This window comes from Hirundo rustica, unplaced genomic scaffold (genome assembly GCF_015227805.2).
Source record: "Hirundo rustica isolate bHirRus1 unplaced genomic scaffold, bHirRus1.pri.v3 scaffold_98_arrow_ctg1, whole genome shotgun sequence".
Lineage (NCBI taxonomy): Eukaryota > Metazoa > Chordata > Aves > Passeriformes > Hirundinidae > Hirundo > Hirundo rustica.
Window position 1 is genome coordinate 123,341 of NW_026690715.1, and position 24,219 is coordinate 147,559.

The 24,219-nt window shown below is 50.3% G+C and overlaps 2 protein-coding genes and 1 long non-coding RNA gene across 3 annotated transcripts in view; 1 reads left to right on the forward strand and 2 right to left on the reverse strand.

Moving 5' to 3' along the window:
* LOC120748228 (zinc finger protein 271-like) overlaps window positions 1–24,219 on the forward strand; it is a gene marked incomplete at its 3' end in the record, with an annotated part of 146,036 nt that overhangs the window by 73,434 nt on the left and 48,383 nt on the right. The window lies entirely within an intron of this gene.
* LOC131378475 (uncharacterized) lies at window positions 14,492–17,082 on the reverse strand. The gene is made up of 4 exons (XR_009207524.1): window positions 16,938–17,082; window positions 16,493–16,652; window positions 16,199–16,312; window positions 14,492–15,778 (listed from the first exon to the last, which is right to left on the reverse strand). It is a non-coding gene; the product is annotated as an uncharacterized LOC131378475 (long non-coding RNA).
* LOC120748224 (serine/threonine-protein kinase pim-1-like) lies at window positions 18,370–21,676 on the reverse strand. The gene is made up of 5 exons (XM_040054335.2): window positions 21,672–21,676; window positions 19,972–20,218; window positions 19,791–19,841; window positions 19,257–19,623; window positions 18,370–18,608 (listed from the first exon to the last, which is right to left on the reverse strand). Exons 1-5 carry the CDS (start codon window positions 21,674–21,676, stop codon window positions 18,370–18,372), a joined length of 909 nt encoding a protein of 302 aa, XP_039910269.2.

The following is a 24,219-nucleotide window of genomic DNA, read 5'->3' on the forward strand; positions in this document are numbered from 1 at the left end:
CAGTGGCGGAGAGACTGCTGTCCTGCAGAAGTGACATGGCCACTGCAGGCCTGGGCAGATTTAACCTTTTCTTGGCAACATGAAGCTTCTAAAGCTGAACCCTTCCTTGAGAGAGAGAAGAAAGAGACAGAGTGGATGTAGAAAAGACACAGCATAGAGTCAATGGAGCAAGAGTGAAAGAACTGATCAAGATTATTAGAAGGAGGGATTAAGGCTGTAGACATTTTTAGTTGGACTTCTCTAGTGTAAACTCTGGACAAATGGACTGTTTCTTACACCATTTGAATGTTATTTGGGGGAATACTAGTTCTACTCAAAGTTGGGGATTGATATGATTAAGATTTAAGTGGGTGGGGTTTTTTTTTTTGGGGGGGGGTGTACAACTTTTCCATTCTTTTAGTGTGTGTTAATAAAACAATTTGTTTCTTTTTTTAAGCTTGAGCCTGCTTTGCTCCTCCTAATCCTATCCCACAAAAAGAAAGTAAACATTAAGACCACTACACAACATTTAACCAAAAGAATTTAGCGAGAGTGACACCACTCCATTAATTGGTATTTCTGCCTGGTTTTAACTAAAACCGCTCCCCTCTGCAGACAGCTGGGGGAAGGTCCCCTTGAGCACCTCCACAGTGCCACAGACAAGTGTCAGACACAGCTACAGCGCTCTGCCCAGAGCTGACAGGGAAAGTGAACTAAAAGAAAACAAAATAAAACCCCACCAAGAAAGAAAGCACTCCGCCCCCAGCAGAGCTGCTCCCTCCCTCACAAGTTTCACCTACACACACACACAGCACCTGAGACTGAGAGCAATGACCATTCCTCAGGCACATCTGCAGCACAAGCAGCTGGAGGACAGCCCTGCAGCAGCACTTGGCTCATCCCAGTGAAAAAGGGCCCTTGGGCAGCACCCCCTCACATTTCCCACCATGTTTTCCCTCCCACATTTCCTGTCGCTCTGTCCCATCTCATCTGCCATCCCTTTTTCTCTCATATTTCCCACCTTTTCTCCCCTTCTTTCACACCCTCTCGTCCTCTTATTTCCATTCTTTTTACTCATTAACTTTGCTTTTTTGCCTTCCATTTCCTGCCCTTTTCTCCCCTCAAGTTCCCCGTCCGTTTCTCCCCTCATGTTTCCTGCCCTTTTCACCCCTCATGTTGTCTACCATTTTCCCCTCGCATTTCAAGCTAATTTCGCCCTCACATTTGCCATCATCTTTTCTCTCACATTTCCCACCTTTTCTCCCCTTCTGTTTTGCATAATTTTTTCCTCTCAATTCCTGCCCATTTTGCACAAGTTTCTTGTCCCTTTTTGCCTTTCCATTTTCCACCCTTTTGTACCCTCACATTTCCCACCCTTTCCTCCTCACACTTCCCGCCTGCAATTTTCGCTGTTTCTCCCCAAGTCTCCCTGCTGCCTTTAACAAAATTGCTTCCCTATTGATTCAAAAATGATGCGCTATACTCAAAACTAGAGCTACCTGTGCAGTGCAGACACTATCACTTCTGTAATTGATTGAAAGAGATTTTCTTTTATTTATATAGCTTGAATATATATGTAAGAGATATATATTCATTATATATATAATTGATATACATATATATCAATTATATATATAATTGAGATAATATATAATTTATATATATTATTCAAACATAGACTTTTCATATATTAAAAATATTTCTATTTCATGTAATTTATAAACCTTCTTTGCTTATATAAATTCTATGTATAAGGTAATTAACTTTCTAGAACTATCTATGGTTTGGAAAGGTCTGTAGATGGGCTTGGATCCAGCCACAACGACTCCTCTATGAGGATTTTCGACAGCCAGGTCCCAGCGCCCAGGATCCTCCTCTCTGGCCCGCAATATTTCAAATTCTGTGCCAGAAGCAGAGCCCACATGAGCCCCGTGTCTGCACAGAAGGGGCCATTGCAAGGCCTGGGAAGATGAGCAGAGGCATCAGGGATCATTTACACCCATTTTTCCTCCCATTTCCTGTCTTTTTCCCTTCACATCTCACACCCTTTTTCCCCCTCACTGTTCCTGCCCTCTTCTCTCCTCACATTCCCCACCATTTTGTCCCCTCAAATTTCCTACCCTTTGCTTCTCACATTTGTGTCTCTGACAAGACTTATGTGAAAATCCCTTTCTGCTCTGTGGCACCAGCAGCACAGCCTGCGCAGGGAGAATCCTGATCTTTGCTCCTTCCTTAGAGGCTTCAGGACCAAAGTGGTCTGAGCTGCCAGGCAACAAACAGAGGCATCTTTGTCTCTTGCTTTCATTGTGTCAAGCTACGACACAAATAGAGCCCAACGGAGCCCCTGTGTGTGCAGAGACCCCTCAGTTTCCCCGATCCCTGGCTCCCCACTCACCCAAGAGGACCTCAGCCAGGGTGTCCTCACTCTGCTCTGCCAGGTGCCGTGCAGCCAGCCCTGGGCACAGAGCTCCATCAGCCCCTGCTCCCCAGCGTGCTGCCAGCAGCGTGGGCCCCGGCCTGAGCCCCTCAGCAGCCCGGGGGTGGCACTGGGCAGGGCGGCCACCAAAGCCACCTGTGTTGGCACAGGGACACAGGGAGGCCGAGGCCCTGCCCACGGCAGCCTCAGGGCTGGTGGGTGTTATAAATAAGTTCTATTTGAATAATCTATGTTTTAGTTACTTAATTGTTAAGTAATTTCATTAAGATTGTTAATGCTAGTTCTGTATAAAGAATTTGCCTTACTCCTGTTTTAATATTGATTTATCACCTTATTTACTTGTTTGTTAATTAAGAATTCACCTTATTACCTGTATCTCTGCTCCCATTCGCCGGATAGTGTCTGAATATGCAAATAAAAAGAACACTGGAATTCTGGGAACAACTCAAGAACAAGAGACTCTAAAAAGCAGAAAACTAAAGTAAAATCCAGGACTGTAGTCGCACTTTAGACTAGTGCAAAAGTACGGGAGTCCGCCGAAGCAGCTTTATTTAGTCGCCGTGACCTGAGAAGGAGTCCCCCATCGCTGGATGACCCCTGATCAGCCAAGCGAAACGGACTCCCTGGCAAGGGGAAAAAGCCCGTGAGGGGGGGTGGGAGTCCCCAGCTTTGCTGTGAAGCGAAGCTGTGTGTACCTCCTCCTCCGCGTTGCCAAGGGAGCAAGCAAGCTCTCCCCCAAGGCCAAGCTTGATAATAAAGAAACATACAAAAAGAGCAAGTCTCTGACTCTCTCTCTCTTTTTTTCCAGAACAATTTTTAGGGGCTCGTCCACGATCTGGCCACGCCTGAAGAGGGACCGAAGACGGGACGGCCGCTCGCTCTTCGGACCTCCGGGACAGCTGGCCAAGCGGGAGCAGCCTGGGACCGGCAACGAGGAGGAGCGCCGGAGGGTGAGCATTCCGGCGGCGGGTAAAGGAGACGTGCGAATGGGAGTGTGAGAGAGTCGGGGGCCGGCAGCTCGGACCCCCGGAACTGAGTGTGGACCCCTCGGTACTGCGGTTTCGGACCCCCACAAGGGGGCCAGCCAGGAAAAGGGGGAAGCGAAAGAAACTAGTGAGTGAGGCGTCTCCTTAGGGGCAGAAAGACCCCCCCTGGGCGTGCAGGGGAAAACAGAGTGTGAGTGGCACGCATTAGGGGCAGGTCCCCCCATAAAGGCTAGAGTAGCCTAGGAGAGTTTGGAATCCCTGGAGGGGCGGGAAAAATGTACCAGGTTTGACAGGGTGTCCCCAGACACTGCGGGTGCCGAGAGCTCATGAGAGTCCCTGCTTCCCAGGACTGAGCCAGACGCACCGGAGAGGGTGTGCTGCCGCGGTCTCAGGGAGGAGGCCGTAAACCCATAGCCCGAGGACACCGGGGTGGGGAGTCAGCTTGGAGGCAAGGCGGGCATCCTGCACACACACACTCATCCCTCTTGCCGAGGCTGCTTCGCTGGGGAGCAGTAGTCAAGCCAGTCCTGGTGGAAGGCAAAGGAGTCGGGCCCTGCTCGGGTTGATCCTTGGAAACAAGGAAGGGATACCCCCCCAGGTAACCCGTGCGGAGTCTTGACCTCTTACCTCCGTTTCAAAAAGTGAAGAGGGGAACGGTACTAGTGACAGGGCAGTCTAGTCCGGGGTTCGGACTGAAGGTGTCCGGCCCGGCGGGGGCTGAGGCGTGGGAAGGCCCTGAGGCCCGGAAGGGGATGCCAGTACTAGGGACCCTGTCGTGCGCCGCAAAGCGTGTCCAGAGTCTCAGGGGTGAGGCAAGGCGCGGGGGTACATAGGAGGTGAGGTCATTAGGACTCACCTCAAAGGGGTCAGAAGAGAGTCTGAGCCCCTGGTGTGAGTAAAGTGTGAGCGTCCAAGAAAGTGAAGAAGGTTGGAGAAAGTGAGTAGAAAGAGAGAGTTTGTTCCCTAAATGAAAGCAAAAGTGTAGGAAAGAGTAGAAAAGCATAACGTTTAGAAGTTTTTTGTTGAAGTGTTCAAGAATTAAGTCAGGAGATTTGAAGTAGAGTGAGAAAAGCCGAAGAATTTTTTTTGCTTAAAAAACCTGTGTTGCCCATCAGTAGAGGGCACCTTTGAATTTTTTTTCCAGTTTAAAGAAAAGGGGACAATGTACTAGTAAGAAAAAGAAATCCCAAAAGGAAAATAACAAAGTGAAGAGTATTCCACCTGGTAGTCCCTTAGAACAACTTTTAGCTAAATGGGATTCTTTAGAGGCCACGAAAGGACTAGATCAGGTTAAAATGGTGTTTTATTGCACAGAAGTCTGGCCAAAATTAAAATTACCAGGGAGTGGCCATGGTTTGGAACACATGATGAGTGGATGTGCTATCAGTTAAATCAGTACCTAAGAACTCAGGAAGATCCAGACGTAAATCAATTAGCCTATGCTGCTTGTTGGCAAAAGAGAGCCACGAGTAAAGAGAATATAAAAGTCTGCAAATTAAAAAAAAAAAGAAAAGTGTGAAAGAAAGGAAGAGAAAGAGGAAAGAAAAGAAACTAATCAAAGATGGGACCCTCTAGACCATTTACCCCCTCCAATTTACCCAGAAGTGCCCCAAGTCCCTCAAAATCCTGTCCCAGTTCCCCTACTAACTTCCCCGAGTCAAACTCAAACTCCTTCAGAACCCTCTCCTCCTCTTCCCCCAGTGGTTCCATCATCACCCCTCCTTAACACCCCTCCTCCTCAATCCTTAGTACCTTCTCCCCCTACTCTCCCAACAGCCCCTTTGCCACCTCCTTCCAATAGTCAAAGTTCTTTAGCCCCAGTTATAACCCCTTCAGTTTCCCAAAACAGAAACTCTTCCCTAGCCCCCCTTCCTCCCACAGTACAATCCTCTGCTTCTCCTCCTACAAATTTTACTACCTCCCCCTCACCTACAGTAATTCCTCTGCCACCCCCTAACTGGGAGTTAACCAAAACCCCTACAGACTCCCATGAGTCATCCCATTCTCCTGGAAATCCCCAGGCATTCCTAGCCCGGACAGTGTTATCAGTTGATAATGTAAGTGAAGGACCCTATTGTAACACCAGGTCAAAAGCCTTAAAGCCAGAAAGACTTTTTCCCCTCAGGGAAGTGCCTATGGGAGGAGTGATTGGAGGGGTAGGATTTGTAAATGCCCCATTAACAGCCTCTGAGGTAAGAGGATTTAAGAAAGAGCTAGGAAATTTAGTTGAAGATCCCATAGGTATTGCCACACAGGTAGACCAATTCCTTGGACCCAATGTTTATACCTGGGGAGAGTTAAATTCTATATTAAACATCTTGTTCTCCCCTGAGGAAATACGAATGATCAGAACAGCAAGTATCAGAATCTGGGAAAGGGAAAATAGGTTAGGGCCACCTGGAGATCATAAATTACCGATAGCTTACCCAGGGTGAGACCCAAATCGAGAAGAAGAAAGACAAAATATGAGAGACTATAGGTCCTTGATAGTAAGAGGCATAAGAGAATCTGTCCCCAGAGGGAATAATACTAAATTAGCTTTTGATGGGTCCCAAGAAAAAGATGAGACTCCTGCCACTTGGCTAAACCGATTAAAAAGAAATTTTCAATTATATTCAAGCATAGACCCTGATAGTCCTGAAGGACAAGTAATTCTAAAAGTGCAGTTTGTAACAAAGTCATGGCCAGATATACGGAGAAAATTAGAAAAAATTGAAGATTGGCAGGAGAAAAGTATTAATGAATTATTAAAGGAAGCCTTAAAAGTTTACTTGAGGAGAGAAGAAGAAAAAGCTAGAGCCAAGGCTCGCATTATGGTAGCTGTAGCAAGAGAAAGTACTGGAGTAGCAGAAAACCAGAGAAACTCCTCTTTGAAATCTAGTGAGGGAGGACCAAGACCCTCATTTAAAGAACCAAAGTCACCCATAGTACCACCATGGGTAAATTTAAAAAGAAGTAACTCAGGAGAGAATAGAACTTGTTATTACTGTGGTGAAATAGGGCATTTAAAAAGGGACTGTAAGAAATTATCCCTTGATGAAGCTATTGCAAGGGAGCAAGATGCCCTAGAAAGGGTGCTGAAAGGGGAAGATTAGGGGTGTCAGAGGCTCTATAAAATAGGGGACCCCATGGAACAACAAGATGAGCCTCTAGTAAACTTTGATGTGGGGCCCCAAAGTGAAGAATATGAATTCTTAGTAGACACAGGAGCTGATAGGTCAAGTTTAAGGAAATTACCAACAGGGGTAACAATCGGGACAAAAACTTGTGAAGTGTTAGGGGCTGAAGGGAGCCCATTCGAGCATTAATAATTGAAGGAGTAGAGATAAAAGGGAACTCAAAGTATTGTGTAGCTGATTTTCTTTATTTACCACATACAGAAACCAATTTACTAGGCAGAGACTTACAAGTGCAGCTCGGAGTAGGAGTTATCCCAAAAGATGGAAAAATGGTTGTGCATATCATGAAACTGACCCAAGGGGATATACAAGAGATAATCCAGAAGTGTGGGCTACAGAAGGAAAGTATGGGTGTTTAAATATCCCTCCCATTAAGATAGAAATGAAAAAGATACCCCTGCCATCAGAGTTAAGCAATACCCAATGTCACCTGAAGGAAAGAAAGGGCTAGCTTCAGTAATTGAGCATCTTTTAAAAGAGAATATCCTAGAACCCTGTATGTCCCCTCATAACACCCCTATATTGGCCATAAAGAAAGATGAGGGAAAGTTTAGATTAGTCCAAGATTTGAGAGAAATTAATAAAAGAACTATTGCTCGACACCCAGTAGTACCTAACCCCTATACCTTGCTGAGTAAAATTCCAAGAGAGCATACCTGGTTCACAGTGATAGACTTAAAGGATGCCTTTTGGGCATGTCCCCTAGCAGAAGAGTGTAGGGATTGGTTCGCCTTTGAATGGGAACATCCAGACAGGGGAAGAAAACAACAGCTAAGGTGGACACGGTTACCGCAGGGATATACGGAATCGCCAAATATCTTCGGACAGGCCCTAGAGACATTATTAGAACAGTTTAGTCCCACAGAAGGAGTTCAAATTTTGCAATATGTAGATGATTTATTGATATCAGGGGAGACAGAAAAAGAAGTTAAAAATGTAAGTATTCAACTTCTAAACTTTTTTTGAGAAAAGGGGTTAAAAGTATCTCAAAGTAAACTACAGTTTGTAGAAACTGAAGTCACTTATTTAGGACATATAATTGGAAAGGGGAGTAAAAGGTTAAGCCCTGCAAGAATTTCAGGAATAGTATCTATATCACCTCCAAAAACTAAGAGAGACGTAAGGAAACTTCTAGGCCTGTTTGGATACTGCAAGCACTAGATAGATAAGTACACTCAAGGGGTCAAATTTCTTTATGATAAATTAATAGACCAGGAACCAATGAATTGGACAGAGAGTGATGAGAAGCAGCTACAAGATCTAAAAGAGAAATTATCCTCAGCACCAGTTTTAAGCTTACCAGATCTTAAAAAGGAGTTTGATTTGTTTGTAAACACCGAGAAAGGAATAGCATATGGAGTTTTAACCCAAGAATGGGGAGGATACCGAAAGCCTGTAGCATTTTTATCAAAACTGCTACCATCCAGTGTACGATGGAGAGGATCTCAGATCCTTATTCAGGGTCCATACTAACGTGAACCCAAACTGCTTTGACCACTCCCAGTTGAATACTTGCCAAGAGGATGGAAAAGTTTATTGGACCACAAAAACACAGCTAGTTATGCACAGCGCCTATTTGGAGAATGTCCTATAGGAGACACTTGGTTATGCTTTGAAGCAGATCAAAAAGGATTAAGAGATATAATAAAAGAAAAAGTGTTGACAACAAAATTTGAAAAAAGCCTAGACATCCCATCAGGAAAAAACCTGTTCATTGACTTAGTAGAAAGAATCAGTCGAGAATTAAATTTAACCGAGTGCTGGATATGTGGAGGTACACAAATGTCTGAAATATGGCCTTGGGAGGGAATTAGTTTAAGCCCTCTAGAAATTCTAAAATGGAAGCAAACTGAGCAGAATACACGAAGTCTAAGAACAAGAGAAAGAGAGAAGTGGGATCTCAAATCTAAAATCATTGGGGAAGAATGTATCATGAGGACAGGAACCAGGTATCAAACCCGTGTAGGAAAATTAATGTGTAAAAGGTATATAATAGTGATAAACTTAAGTGCTAAATGGGTTCCCAAAGGGCCTAACAAGTATTGGTCAACTGAGAACACAGAAAAATGTATCTTTAATGAGAGGTATGAATTATATGAATGTATTGACAAAGCTATAAATCCTTTTTGGGGAATAAAAGAACTGTCTCGGTTTTGGCAACAGCCCTTTGAAACTAGGGAAGATTACTGGGAAGCTCCAAATCACCTGTTCTGGATCTGTGGGGATACTGCTTATACAAAATTACCTGGGGATTGGTCGGGAAGCTGTACAATAGGGATCATAAAGCCAGCTTTCTTCCTATTACCCAAGAGATTAGGAGCACACCTAGGAGTCCCAGTATATGACAATCTGGGAAAAGTCGATCGAAAGAAAAGAGATACTCTAACAATTGGTGGAGACCAAAAATGGAAAGGAAAAATATGGACCCCAGAAGAAATCATTAAAACCTATGGACCAGCCACATGGGCGCAGGACGGGTCCTGGGGGTATTGCACTCCAATCTACATGTTAAATAGAATCATCAGGCTCCAAGCTGTCCTAGAAATGGTATCTAACCGAACAGCTCTCGCATTAGACCACATCAGTGACCAACTAACACAAACAAGAGCTGTAATATACCAAATACGTCTGGCTGTAGACTACCTTTTAGCAGATGAAGGAGGAATCTGTGGTAAATTTAATTCGTCTGAATGTTGTTTAGAAATTGATGATAAAAGTGCAGTAATTAAAAACATCTCAAAAGAAATCAGAAAGCTAGCCTATGTGGGAAATCAAGAGTGGACTCCTTTAATGGACACCAACTGGTGGAATAGTTTTTGGTCATTCAAAGGGGATTGGTGGAAGAAAGCTGGGTTTATGATAATTTACTCAATCACCGGGTTAATGTTTTTACCTTGTCTAATCCCATTTCTAATTCGAACTATTACCTCCACAGTCCAAGCCAGTATCCAGATCCCTAAAGCAACCAGTCAAAAACAAACCAAAATGATGGTGATAGAGAGTCAAGGACCTGAACATGAAAATGCCAAAGAAATATATGAAAAGTTCCAAAAATGTAGAAAAATTTATTTTCAAGAAGAAGAGGTAACAAATTGTTGCGAGCTAAAGCTCGATCAAAGAAATAGAGGGGGGAGTTGTTATAAATAAGTTCTATTCAAATAATCTATGTTTTAGTTACTTAATTGTTAAGTAATTTCATTAAGATTGTTAATGCTAGTTCTGTATAAAGAATTTGCCTTATTCCTGTTTTAATATTGATTTATCACCTTATTTACTTGTTTGTTAATTAAGAATTCACCTTATTACCTGTATCTCTGCTCCCATTCGCTGGATAGTGTCTGAATATGCAAATAAAAAGAACACTGGAATTCTGGGAACAACTCAAGAACAAGAGACTTTAAAAAGCAGAAAACTAAAGTAAAATCCAGGACTGAAGTCGCACTTTAGACTAGTGCAAAAGGTACGGGGGTCCGCCGGAGCAGCTTTATTTAGTCGCCGTGACCTGAGAAGGAGTCCCCCATCGCTGGATGACCCCTGATCAGCGACGCGAAACGGACTCCCTGGCAAGGGGAAAAGCCCGTGAGGGGGGGTGGGAGTCCCCAGCTCTGCTGTGAAGCAAAGCTGTGTGTACCTCCTCCTCCGCGTTGCCAAGAGAGCAAGCAAGCTCTCCCCCAAGGCCAAGCTTGATAATAAAGCAACATACAGAAAAGAGCAAGTCTCTGACTCTCTCTCTTTTTTTTCCAGAACATTTAACAGCGGCTCCCAGAAGGAAAGGGGGGCTGGCTTCCTTACAAATACCTGATTCACACCTGGGTCCTGGGTCAAGGGTCCCAAATTCCTTGCCTCACCACTATCCAGTTGCATGCCTGGACCTCTAAGGTCTCAGACCTGAAGTAACCGAGCTGTAAAAGCCTCACATGCAATATCATGCAATATCTTTTTGCAGATTATGGAGACTTTCATGTTTCAGGGACTCAGTGATGATCACAACCTCTGGTTGCCCTGCAGGTTGTGAGGGCCCTCTTTTCTTGTCCTTGTTACCTGGGTGCTCTGATTTCATTTTATACTTCTTTGCTTCCAGCTGCTGCTGGCTGTGATGCCCCTGTGGTTCAGCTGGAACCTGGATGGTTGTAACATCTGTGGGTCCCACTGCTGCACCATCAGAGTCTCCCTTTTCAGGGCAGGGGGAAGGTTTCCCAGCAGCTGGGGCTGAGTCTAATGAGGCCACCACTGGGGAAATGTGCTCCTTCAACATCTGGCCCATCTCCTTCACCAGAACCCCCACCCAGTCTGGGTGGTTCATTTCTGAGGTGGGCTGTGGGGCAGGCTCAGGCCGTGGGCCAGCATCCCCATTCTGTGGGACAGTGCAGGACAAGCTGTGCTGGACATGGCCAAGGGCCCTGTCAAGGCTGGCAGTGCCCAGGAGAAGCCAAGTCCTGGTGTCCTGGGGCACAGCAGTGTCTGTGCCACCAAGGGCTGGGAGGAGACACCTTGTCCTCAGGCACTGCGGCCTCCTGGCACAGCCCCAGCAAGGCTGGGCACTGTCACCCCCTTGTCCTGCCCTCAGCATCCCCACACATGCCAGGGGCCCTGGCAGAGCCCTGAGCAAGGCTCAGCTGAGGGACAGGATCTGCCTTCCCTGGGGCTGGGGCTCAGGCCTTGGCCCTTCTGCTGCCTCCAGCTGGGCCAGGCTTTGCTCAGCATCTCAGCTGCCTGCACAGAGCCTTTGCCTCCCTGCACTCCTGGCCTCAGGGATCTGCTGGAACCAGTCCCTGGGGAGCCTTGCTCAGGAATGGCCCTGGTGGGGCTTCCAAGGCACTTCAAAGGCCTTTCAAAGGTCTTGGGGTTTTGCTTCTGCCTTGGAGTCTCTGAGAGGTTTGTGCAATCATGGCCTGCAATGATCTGCTGTAATGAGCCCCTTGAGATCCTTTGTCAGTAACAACACTCAGTGGGGCTCAGCAATGCTTCAAGGTACTCCTGGTTTTTTAATAAGGTACTTTCCATTCTCCTTTCCAAACTGAGTCTCTAACAGGTTTGCGCAATCCTGGCCTCCAATACTCTCCTCCAAGAACTCCATGAGGGGCCTGGTTGGAGATGGACCTCAGTGGGACCCATTAATATTTGGAGACACTCCCGAGTTTCCCCATTGAAAACAGATGCACTCCTCAAATGTGTGCCAAGCCCAAGCTGCCTCCAAGGAGGTTCCCCTTCCCCAGAGCAGAAGCATGCAAGGAATGATTTAGACACAAAGGAAGTGCTGCAAGAAACACAAATCCAGAGTTGGCTGAAGGCAGAATTAGACCAACTCCAGAAGGACAGACATGCTTTGGACTCCTTGCAGCTCAAAGCACCAAGTGGGTTGTTGGGAGGTGAGTGAGTGAGCCAAGAGTGAGGGGAAGGGAAATGCAGAGAGCCCTGCAAGTGCTTGTGTGCACACAGGCTGTGGGGAAGGGCCCTGCAGCCCTGCCCTGGGCCAGCTGAGGGTGGATCATCATCCCACCCTGCCCTGGGCCATGGCAAGGGGCTGTGGCCATGGACACTGCACTGAGCCCACTGCAGCAGCCCCTTGCTCAGGGCTGGTGTCACTGCCCAGAGCCAGAGGGGATCCCTTGCTGGGGGCTTGTGCCATGGCCACCTGCCCTGTGCCGTGCTGGCTGCTCAGGCACTGCGGAACCAGCAGCAAACGCCACTGCCAGGGCCAAAGGCCAGCTCAGCCAGACAGAAAGGGGCAGGGCTGGGCACTGCTTCCATGGCAGCCGTCACTGGGGTGGGACACCTGGGTCACCTGGCATGGCCATTGCCATGGAAACCCCTTGTAGGGACAAATGCCACGGACACTGGCACTGGGACACTGCTGGGCTCGGGTGCTGAGCACAGGGCTGAGCACACACAGATGCTTTTGGTCTTGCTCAGCTCCTCCAGCCAAGGCCTTTCCTGCCCCTCGTCCGACCACGCTGGGGAGGGGCTGGGGGTGTGGGGGAGCTTGGGAGGGGACACAGCCAGGACAGGTGACCCCAACTGACCCCAGGGATATCCCAGACCACGTCTGGGACGTCATGCTCAGTGAATGAAGTGGGGAGAGGAAGGAGGAAAGGGTGACATTTGGAGTGAGGGTTTTTGTCTTCCCAGGTAACACTTAGGCAGGACGGGGCCCTGTTTCACCAGTGGCCAGGGTCAGCACCAAAGACACAGACACCAACTTAAGGAATTGTGGAATTTATATCATGCAAAGCTGCAAAGAATTACAAAAGGATGAGCTCAGCAAAGCACATCATCATTAGCAAAGAATTACAAAAGGAGCTCAGCCATGCATCCAGTCATTACTACCAAAGACTGCCTGTAGGCATTTAGAAAGATCCATCAGCAGTTCCCCTCAGACTTTACCATCATCTTGAGCCACACATCAGCTGGGAGAAGCCAAGGACTGCAGAGCCACTCCCAGACACTGGGAATTCCTGCAGCTGCATCCACCTTTGCAGGAAACAAGGCTTCCAGCCTCACTGGGACAGGGCCCAGCTTCTACATTGTCAAGCAAACAAGCTGACATCACTTCTAGTGTGGGAACATCTGGTTTCATTCTTCTCTTGGGTTTCTCCCAAAGCCTGGCCAGGGCTCAGGGAGGAACCAAGGCAGTTGACTTTGATCCTACAGCCCCAAACAAGGCCAGATGGGGCCTTGTCTGATTCTTCAACACAGAAAGGTCAATCCACATTTCACCACTGAACTGATACAGAGATCATATTGGTAATAGTGCTTCAGTAATGAGCAGACACAAAGATAACCTTTGCTTGGAAGCTTTATCCAGAGGTCAGCTTTGCCTCAGGGCCTGTTGTTCAGGCTTCAGTCAGGACCTGGTGTACAGGCCTCAGTTTTTCAATGGGTCCTTTGACCTACAGATGAACTACAACCTTCATAACAATTCTTTCAAACCAGAGTCTTAGATTGAAGTATTGGGCATAAAGGCATCACCTCTTCAATTTCAATATCTTGTCTTCAATTTAAGTGCTGCTGAAGCTCATTACTCAGGGTTGTAATTCACATTCCTTCTAAAACATGCCTAATGAGTTGCTATTCTGTTATTTATCAAATCCCCCTTTTTTTCTTGAGACCATGTCTCTTTTCAGACAGTCTCAGCACTCCATTTCCCAGCACAAAGTGTCCCAACAACTCGAACATGCAATCATAACACACCAAGTGCCCACACTGCAATGATTACAATCACTGCCACAAATACTTTTCACAGCAGCCTCCAATTTTGTGGCCATGAGGCCAATCCCACCAAGAAGAATTGTCTTCTTTCTGCCACTCTGCTACTGCTCTTTCTGTCAAGGTGATTCCTGACTGTTGGACTTCAAACAGGCTGGGACAGGTCCCCAACTCCTCATTTTTTCAACTGCTCTTTTAACAACCCCTTCATCCATTCAACCACTCCTGCAGCTTGGGGATTGTCTGGGATATGAAAAACCCAGCAGCCTTAATTATTGTATTTTTCACTGTAACAGACAAAGCATTCTGCATCACACTATCAGCAAACCCTCTAATAATAACCAATTTCTTCCTATCCTCCTTTTTTCATTGTATACAATTTCACAAAATTTAGCACTGACCTTTGGGTCTGGCCAATGCTTTTCTGTAGGATATTTAGTGTAACATCCTTGAACACACAAAGCTACCAAATCAGTATTGTCAGCACTCTTTCACATTATTATTATTTTATATGGAGATACAGATATATAGATACTGATATAGAAAGATTTATAGATATAGATCGATGTAGACATATATGTACTTATACATTTATATATTTATAAACATAATATATATATAAATGTTAAAAATATATATTAAAAGATCTAACTGTATTTTAAATATGTATATTATTACTTAGTACATTACTATTATATCATTTGCACAAATGCATCTGAGCTCAAGATTAAAACCTTCTTCTGTCGCTCCATGTTGCAGGGTTCCAACAAGAATTGTTCCTTCTGTTAGTGCTGTTTCCAATGTGCTCTTAAACAAAATTCAGCTTTTTCTTCCAAACCCACAAGTTCTTTCCCTTTCTCCATATGCAATTTCTGGATGCATTTTAATACATCCAGTGCTTCAGCTTCTTTGGAGCGACTCCCCCATGGCTTGCAGAGTGCTCAGACCTCAGTCCACTCCAGAGCCAGTGACCTCTAGAGAAGGTCTTCCCATCCCAGAATTTTGGAGGGGACTGGTTCCTCACATTTACATTGAAAAAGAGACATTTTGGTGTGATCTGGCCAGACTGTGCCAGTGTTGTTTAACCAGTGGGCAGGGTCAGCACCAAAGACACACACACCACCTGAAGGAATCAGTGTCATTTACTCTGGTTCAAAGCAGGAAAGGAGCACAAAAGGAGAGGCTCAGCAATGCTGAACTGGCACAGATCCAGAGGTCCAGACCCTCCTTTCTCTGCCCTTGGAGCTGCCTGCTCACAGCAGCCTTTTCCATCTGGAAGCTCTAGGTGGAGAAGGAGCCCCCACCTCTGTTCCTTGCACAACCCCCAGGAGCCCAGGGCTGCCATCTCAAGTCCCTGCTGGCCCTGAGGGCTCCCAGGTGCCTCAGGCTGCTGTGACACCAGTGCACACGGGAGGGAACAGTGGCAGGGGCTGTGCTGAAAGTCAGCTCCATGTGCTGCTGCTGCTGTGGGGGTCCTTTGTCCAGCCCTGCGCCAGAGTGAGGGATCAGATCCAGGCACTGCTGCTGCTCCCTGGGGATCAGCCACAATTTGCTTGTTGCTGTCAGGGCCAGCAGAAGCGGTGGCTGGAGCAGCGGGTGCTGACAGCGCCCCAAGCCCTGGGGCCGGAGGGGTCCCTGGGCTGGGGCTGGCAGGGAGCTGCCCCTTGTTCTCCCTCAGCCTCACGCAGAGCTGGGCCGGGCACAAGTGGGGCAGCACAGCAAACAGGGAGCCTGCCAGTCTCTTCCAGCCCTGTGTGCTCAGAGTTTGGGCCTTGGAGCTTCAGGTGGACAAAGGCAGCTGCTTCTGCTCCCTCTGGGTGTCCTCATGTTCAGCAGTGCTGCTCCATCAGTCTGTGCTCAGCAACGGGGAAAAGCCTCAGCCCTGCAGGGCCAGGAGCTGCCAAGCTCTCCCTGAGCAGCTCAGCCAGCGGGAAGGGAGCTGCTCCACATGGGAACCAGCAGCAAAGGACATTCCTTTTATAAAACGTTATCTGTTTCATAAAAAAGAAAAAAAAAAGAAAAAAAAATACATAAAATGTGAAAGATAATATCAAACCCCAAGTTTTCAGTGGAATATCTCCTGTAACTTTGGATTAAGAGGTAACTGATTGTTTGAAAAAGAGAACCCAGCTATTTACTTTGCGAATGTGCTGAGGACATGGATCCATCTTACTGAACTCAGCAGCCTTTTTTAAAGATTCTGGGGTTTGTTTCCACCATTGTTGTTTTAAATTGTGTTTGAAGCAATAGGAAATTGCTTGTGCCCTCCCAGCTCCAAGCAGGACTGGGAATCTAAACTCTGTCAAACCCCAAATCCTTTAGAAGATGACCTTCCTTCTCACCCTGTCAATGAGCTGCACATTCCCTTTGAAATTGTCAGGGCTTTCTAAACAACACAAAGTCCCACTTACAGCTTTTTGCTCTGGTTTACAAGTGCAGAAGGGCAATTCTTCAGCCATTAACTCCAGACCGCACTGTCTCAGGAACACGGCCCACTCGCCAGGTTTCGCCCACTCGTGGCACTTCTAGAGGAGGAAGAAAGTGCAATTGCACAATTGCAACGCCAAGGGAATGAAGAATGGGACAGACAAAACATCTTGTGGAGATACAGGAGTTCAGCTGGGACTGTGCAGCTTCTGGCTTCTTGCCAGTTGCATGTGGGTCCCTAACTGCAATCCCCTGGCCTGCAGGAGAGTCTCACTCACCTGCAAAAGCAGAAAGCTCAGGCGCTGTGCTTGGAAAGGGCTCGTCTGGTGCAAAGCTCTCAGAGCAATGTGAGGGCAGAGCGAGCCCAGCCGTGCCCAGGGCTGAGCCCAGCAGAGCCCTGGCAGAGCCCAGAGCAGCCTCAGCATCCGCAGAGCCCGGCTGCAAGGAGAGAAACCAGAAAGCACTCGTCAGCTGAAGGCTCTGTGCCCTTGTCCCAAGCGCCCGCAGTGCCCAGGCCATGCTGGCCGTGCTCAGAGCGGTGCCCAAAGCTGCCCATCATTGCTGCCCTTGGGAGCAGAGCAGGAGGGCAGGACATGTGCCCACACTGCAGCCAGCCACGGCACATCCAGCCCCTCAGCAGCTGCCCAGAGCAGGATGCTCCTGTGCTCACTGCCAGCTCCCAAAATCCCTTATCCCACCCATGCCAAGAAGACATGGACCCACCTCACGCCATCTGCTGCCTCAAGAAAAGCTGCTCCCAAACGATGTCCTCAGCCTTCCCCAAGGGCACGGCCCATCCACGCCACAGCTGCTCCCAAGCACTTCCCGATCCAGACCGGACACTACCTAGAACACTTCCTTTAGAAAAACAAACAACAAACTACTGAAAATTGATGACAGACAAAAAGGGGAAACAAGAAAAATGGTAAAAGATCTTGTATCTGTCAGGGGCTTGAGAAAGGCCCAACCCCTACATGCTGGGGAAAAACCCACCCACGGGTGAGAGGGAAGCCCATGTTCTCTCCCATCCCCCCTGCACTGCCCCCCTAGAGATCCCAAAGCAACCAAGGGCAGTGGAGCAGCCCAAGCCCTTCCTTGCCTGCAAAGCAGAGCTGCCCATGGACAGGTTCTGGAGACCCACCTCTGCCCCCATCATGGGCGTTTGTTTGTGTTGGGCTGGCTGCCCCAGCCCCAGCCCCAGCCTGGGGCACGGTGCGTGGTGGGGGCTGTTGGCAGGGCCAGGAGCCAACTCCCATTTGGTAACCAGCCCAGCCCATCTCCCCAGCCCTGCCAAAAAGCAGCAAGGCAGCCGACTGAAGGATCAGTTGCATCCACCCCAGCAAAGGGGGGAACCTTTGGTTCCTGGCCAGGCTGAGCAATGCCCAAATCTGGGAGCATCCACCCGGGTGTGCACTCATCTGCAAATTCGCTGTGGAGCCCGGCTTTGAAGAAAGTGCCAGAATCCAAGTCCGGCATCTTCAGCTGTTGGTGGCCAGGTGCAGGAAGAGGTTCTCATCCTTGCTGTCATCCTCCAGGTCTCCAGCAGCAGCAAGCCCACCTGGTACAGCTTCTCCAGGGGCTCCTTCTTCCCTGGGGGTGAGACCAGGCTCTCAGTGTTCTGCCCACGGCCCCAGCTGTCAGTGAACCAGGACAAGCCAAAGCAGCCTGGATGGCAGCCACCAGTGCTGGGAAGAGCAGCTCAGCTCCAGCACAAGGGCTGCGGGTGCCCATCCCATGAGCCCTGCACAGTGCTATGGGCAGGACAAAAAGTCTGGGCTGCTTTGCTTCTGATTGCCAGGGCACGTGTGCACCTGTAACTTACCAGTGCCTGGATCAAAGTGTGCACGTGGCTCTCTCCCTTCTTCTAGGGCAGATGAATATCCTGCACCCAAGGTTCACACAAAAGGTCTTCTAGTGAGGGCCTGTCCAAGAAGTGCGGGGATAAACACCACCTGATGAGAACTTGACAGTCTGGGGAGAGAAACCAGAAGCCACCGGTCAGTTGGAAAAGGCTCCTGTCCCACTATTCCCATGCCCAGGCCATGCTGCATGTGCTCAGAGCTGTGCCTAAACTTTCCCATCAGCTCCCTGGTTTGGAGGAGAGCAGGAGAGCAGGGCATGTGCCACCTCCTCAGCAGCTGCCAGAGCGGGATGCTCATGAGCCCACTGCTGTCTCCCAACATTGGTATTCCCCCGTGCCCAGAGATGAGGATTCACCATGAGAGAGCCGCTGTGGCAGCGGGAGCTGGCCATAGCTCCTGTTCCAGCCCCTCCTGAAAGGGTGCTTTCCGCACACCATCTGGTGCAGCAGGATGCCCAGGGTCCAGACGGTTGCTGCCTCGCCATGGTACCACCCAAACTGGCTCCATTCCGGGGGGCTGTAGGACGGTGTTCCTATGGAATACAGGTGGAGTTCATCAGGGGGATGCTGCTGCTCCCAGAGCCTGGCCCCAGCGTCCCTGGGTGTGCGGGGGCTGCACCAGTGGCACACAGGGTGACCCGCTGCCCTCTCACCAGCACCTGGGACTTGTGTACAAACTCAGGCTTGGAAAAGAAGCCGCTGGTGTTGGAAGAGGGCAGCGGAAGCCTTGGCAAGGCCTGACCATGACATGCAAAAAATAATCAACTCAGTGCTGGGGAAAACCCGTCCCCTCATCCTCCCTGCCTGCACCGCCCCAAAAACATTATGGAGCCAGGGCAAACAAGGCAAGGGCAGCAGTCAGAGCCCCTTCTCGCCTGCACACCAAACCGGCTGGTGCACTGGTTCTGGCCCCCCTTCTCTGCTCCCACCACTCACAGGTGTTTTTGTCAGGCTGGCTGCCCCAGCCCCAGCACCAGTCCTGGGCAGAGTGGTGGGCAAAGGCTGCCAGCAGGGCTGGAAGCTGGCCCCCCACCCACCCCTGCTCAAAAGCAACTGGGCTGAAGGTTCCCTCCTGTGACTGCCAGCAAATGGGAGAATCCCCACTGCCACACCCAGGTTGGGCCATGAGATCTTGGGCCATGACATGCTGGGACCAGAAGCACACCACTGCCTGGGCTCACCTGCAAACTCAGTGTAGGCTGTCTCTTGAAGGTAGGTGCCACAGCCAAAGTCAATCAGCTTGGCCTGCCCGGTGGCCAGGTCAACCAGGATGTTCTCTGGCTTGATGTCCCTGTGAAAGACTCCACAGCTGGTGCAGTGCTGCACGGCTTCCAGGACCTGGCAGAACAGCTCCCGTGCCACCTGCTCCGTCAGGAAGCCCCGAGCTCGAATAAAATGCTGGAGGTCCTGACACCGCTCCGGGCGCTCCAGCACCATCACAATGCTGTTGGGGAGCTCAAGCCACTCCAGCAGCTGGATGACGCCAGGGAAGCCAGTGGACACCTTTTCCAGCAGCACGATCTCCACTGGTGCGCTGGTGCCGTTGGGCTGCGGGAGGAGCACGATGCTGTCAGTGGGGCTGATGCAGTGCCAGGGGTCGGGAAGCCCTCACTCAGCTCGGGATGCTCTGCGTCCTCCGCTGGCCCCACGCCCGGGCCTCGGCTCATCCCCGCCCGGCACGCCCCGGCTTCTCCCGCTGGCCCCCGGTCACTCACCAGCTCGCCCCAGCGCCGGATGCGGTTCCGTGGCACCCTTTTAATGGCCACCTGCAAAGCCAAGGGGAGCAGCAGGCTGAGCTCGCCGCCCGCCCTGCCAAGCCCCATCCTCCTTCTCCTCCGCCCCCTCCTCCTCCTCCACCGCCTCCCTCCTGCGCCCGTCGCCGGCCCCGCCGCTCACCGGGGCGCCGTCCGAGAGCCGCGTGGCCGCGAAGACGCGGCCGAAGCCGCCGCGCCCGAGCAGCGAACCCACTCGGTACCGCTCCTGCAGGGCGTCCTGCGCCTTCCCTGCCGGCGAGACGCGGCTGTCAGCGCTCGGCCCGGGGCCAGCAACGGCCCCCGAGCGCCTCTCCAGCGGCCCGGCCCCGGCATCCGCAGGCGTTCGCTCTTTCGAACGGGACGCCGCTGGCTCGGGGCCGGCGGCCGCGCTGCCGAGCGGAGGAGCCCGAGCCGGGGAATCCGCACAGGAGGCGGCGAGAGCGGCCGCGCCGTGTGTGTCCTCCGCGGGCGCCGGGAGGGGCCGGGGCCGGGCTCGGGGCCGCGCTCGGGGCCGGGCTCGGGGCCGCGCTCGGCACAGGCGCAGCCAAAGGATGGCGATGCCGCCGCAGCCCCTGGCGCTAATGCCGGCCCAGCAGCGCCACCGCCAGTACGGCCAGAGCCGGGCCAAGGCGAGACGGCGGCGGGACGCCCGGGGCCGGGGCCGGGGCCGGGGCAGCCCCGCCCGGGGCCGGGGGCGGGCCGGGGGCATGGCCCGGCCCGGCCTGGGGAGAGGGAGACCGGGAAAGGAGGGGGACACTGGGCAGGGGAAGCCGGGAGAGGCTGTGGGACCGCGGGAGAGGGAGAGGAGAAACAAGGAAGCGTCGATCAAAGCGAGTCTCTGCTGCCGCTGCTACCGCCGCTGCTACCGCTGCTGCCGCTGCCGCTGCAACTGAAGCGCCAGGGCCGTTCGTCCGCGTGTTCGTGTGTCCGTTGCCCCCGTGTCCCATGGCCGAGCCCCGCGCGCCCCGGGGACAGCCCCCGAGTCTGTCCAAACACGGGAACTTTGCTGTCTTGAGACAAGACCCAGAGTCTTGACTCCTGCACAAGGGCACAGGAATCCCCCTGCTTGCTGCTGTGCATTGTCCCTGCTGAGGGTCAAACACTATCGGGGCACATTCCCTGCCTGTAGGATTTGTACCAGCCCCAAGCCCTGCACTTGTGTCTCCAGCACTGCTTTCCAGCAAAACCAGGGGAAGGCAAACTGTGTGTAGCTCATGGTATTTCACAGTGTGTAAAACTTGCAAAGTCATTGATCTTGGAGGTGAGATCCATTTGGAATTAATGGGATGGAGATGTAGTGCAAGGTGGAAAAGGGGACCTGAGAAATAAATGGAGGAGAACATCTTGGATTGTTCCTTTCCATTTTCATTTCACTTCTGGAAAGCTGTTTCAGTTTTCCAAGAATTCCCTCCACAGTCCTGTCTGGTTTTTTCAAGAACCTTTTGTGAAAAACAAGGTTGAGCTCCTGTCACAAGATGTGCCACCAGGTGCAGCTTCTCTGGCCTTTACACAGTGTGTGTGCAGCACAGCTTTTGCAGCAAAGCAGGTCAAATGTTGGAGACCTTGACAACTTGTCCTTTCTTTTCCTGCTGGGCTGGGGAGCTGTGCCATTGGTGATGTTTTCATTGTTTCTGTTCTAACCTAAGAGAAAAAGGAGGTGCTCCCAGGAGCTGCTAAGGGAATACAACCCTGGCTGAATTCAGAGAAAGAATCTCTAAGAGCCTGCAGCCAGAAATGGAGAGTAGTGTGATAATCATTCCCACATCTCCATGGACACCTAGAAAGTGACCTAGACCATGAAAATGGGCTGACAGAGGCAGTTTGTTTCTGTGTTCAGTTTACATCATTCTGCATCTCCTGTGGTGCTGTAAATCAAGAGCACAATCAGTTCATGATCAGCACCAGAACAAGCTGTGTCACAGCACAGCTGGTCTGTAGCTGGACATATAAATTTGGCCATAAATAAGAAATGGTCTCATCTAGTTCATTCTAGAAGAGAAGTGAACAAGTCCCTGGGGAGCAATGATAGGATAGATTTATACTGAAACAGAGCACCCCAGCCAATGCCATTCAACCCTGAATACAGACATATCATTAGCCAGGGAGCTGGGCCATGCAGAGACCCCAACCAATCAGTTGTCCCAGCCCAACAACTTGAAACCCCTTAAAAAGGGGGCTCTGAACAATAAACCCTGCTGTTTGTCACATGATCTCAGTGAGTGCTGTCGTATGTCTGTCTCCAGCCTATGACCGTAATGTAATAAAGCTGGACCTCCCAGAGCAGATGAGAGCAAGAATCTGAAAAGGAGAAATGCAGGGAATGACTTGGTGGACTTTGTCTGGAAGAAGGGGAATTGTTTCTAATAATTTCTAGTCCATTCCTTCTGCTTTTATCCTTCTTACAAGGCCATCTGCATCCCAGATTCCTCATGAAATGAGAACCTTGAGCTTGTGGAACTGCATGAAAGATGCCCTGTTCCTCTGCAGGGACACTCAGGGTGAAACAGGAAGCAATTTGTAAGCAATTTGAATTAAAGAAAAACCAGTTATTAAGCAGAGATTGATGTCAGCCACCCAGACCAACAACTGTGGGCAAATCTCTTTGGCTCAGCCTTGAGCAGTGACCTTGAGGGATGTCCCCACTGCAGGGAGGAAGCTCTACAGCTCCCCAAGGTGGGAAATGTCAGGAGACGCTGCTGTTAAAATTTGGGATGGTGATTTTCTTGTCTCAAGTGCTGCCGTGTCAGTCAGATGTGCCCAGGCTGTGCCAGCTCAGCAGCTCTGCAGAAGTTCTCAGTGATGTCACTTGGTTGTTCCTTTCTCTGGGGATTTTACCGGCTCTGCCACAGCTTCAGCTCCTTCTCAGGATGTTGGACTTCGGCATGGAGGAGTGAGGCTGGTTTAAACATTACTCACCCCAAAAGCAGTGTGACCTCCTTTCTTCATTTCCCACTGGGGGCTTTGCAGAACAGGGCCTTGTTGGAATTGTTTGAGCCCATTCCAGGCAGAGCCTCCTGCTCCAGCAGGAACTGCCTTTCCTGTGCCATGACCAGGCCAGGTCCCGCTGTTTCAGGAAAAGCCCCAGGCCAGCAGCAACACAGTGAAGACCTCGAGCACAAGTGCAGTGTGGTGCTGGACATGACCTGCCCCTCTACCAGCGTGCTTCTCAGCCCAGGGCACTGGGCATTGCCCCGCCGTGCCGTGCTCCAGCAGGGCAGCTCCTCTGCTGGGCACCCTCCAGCCGGGAGCCACACGGGAAGGCCATGCCAGGGGAGCGGGCCTGGCCTGGGCAGAGCGCAGATCTCCTTCCCCTTCTCTCTCCTGTCGCAGCATCTTCTGCAGCTCTCCCTTCTCTCCCCCTGTGTTAGATGCCGTGTAGGCACAGGAAGCCATGGACTTCATCCAGGCCTTTGCCACAGCCCTGACCAGGTCCCCACGGCCCGTTGGACGGGGGCTGTGCCTGGCCAGGGTGCTGGCTGTGCAGAGCAGCTGCTCCCACAGGGCACTGCACCCCACAGCTCTGGTCCTGCTGCCTGGGTGTCCTCCCTTAACGCTGCCCCATTGTCTCTGTCCCCCAGGTCCAGGACGAGGACCAGAAGCTGAAGTTTCTCGACAGTGTCTGCACCCTGTGCAGAACTGCCAAGGATGATGGCTTCTCCCAGGACCTGGATGATTTCTGCTGCAGATACAAGTTGGGAGAGATGATCCAGGTGAGGGTCACGTGGCGCTCTGGGGAAGGGGCAAGGACCCCCAGCAGGCTGTGAGGGCAGCGCGTGAGCAAGGCAAGGCTGTGGTGGCAGTGGGTGCTGGCAGCTGCCAGGTTCCAGCCCAGCTGTGCTCTGCAGGTGCTGCTGAAACTGGAGCCCAAGTACGAGATCTGTACCCAGGTGTGGCGGCTCGCCATGCTCGCTTTCGCCAGACTGAGGCCCCAGTCCCTTTGAGCTTTTTTCTGAAGTACTTTATAGCTTCCTTGGTCTAGGAAATTTAGAAGACTGATGGACAATTCCATGTGCTTTTCATTTGTTTCAGTTGCTATTAAGATGTTATCAACATAGTGCAAGACCAACTCTTCAGGGTTCTCTTTCTTCCAGGTCTCTAACTCCTTTGCCAATTGGTTCTGAAAAATCCCAAACAGCATTATTTCTAAATCCTTGTGGTAACACAGTCTGGGTAAACTGAGTCTTCTGAGCAGTTTGGATATCTCCCCACTCAAAGGCAAAAATGCCCTGACTTTGTTTCTTGAGTGGTATGCAAAGAAGTTATCCTTCAAATCTTTATGTAAACCATAGGTAATATTCTGTAAGGGATGTTAACAGGGCGTAGGGATTGCCTACAACAGGGTGGACATCCTGAACTTTGGATGGATTGCATGTAGGCCTTGGACTAAGCT

Coding starts and splice junctions, on each gene's coding strand:
- LOC120748224 (XM_040054335.2), bottom strand. Junction 19,842..19,971: donor GGCTCTCGGACGGCGCCCCG/GTGAGCGGCGGG, acceptor TTGGCTTTGCAG/GTGGCCATTAAAAGGGTGCC. Junction 18,609..19,256: donor AGCCTACACTGAGTTTGCAG/GTGAGCCCAGGC, acceptor TGTATTCCATAG/GAACACCGTCCTACAGCCCC.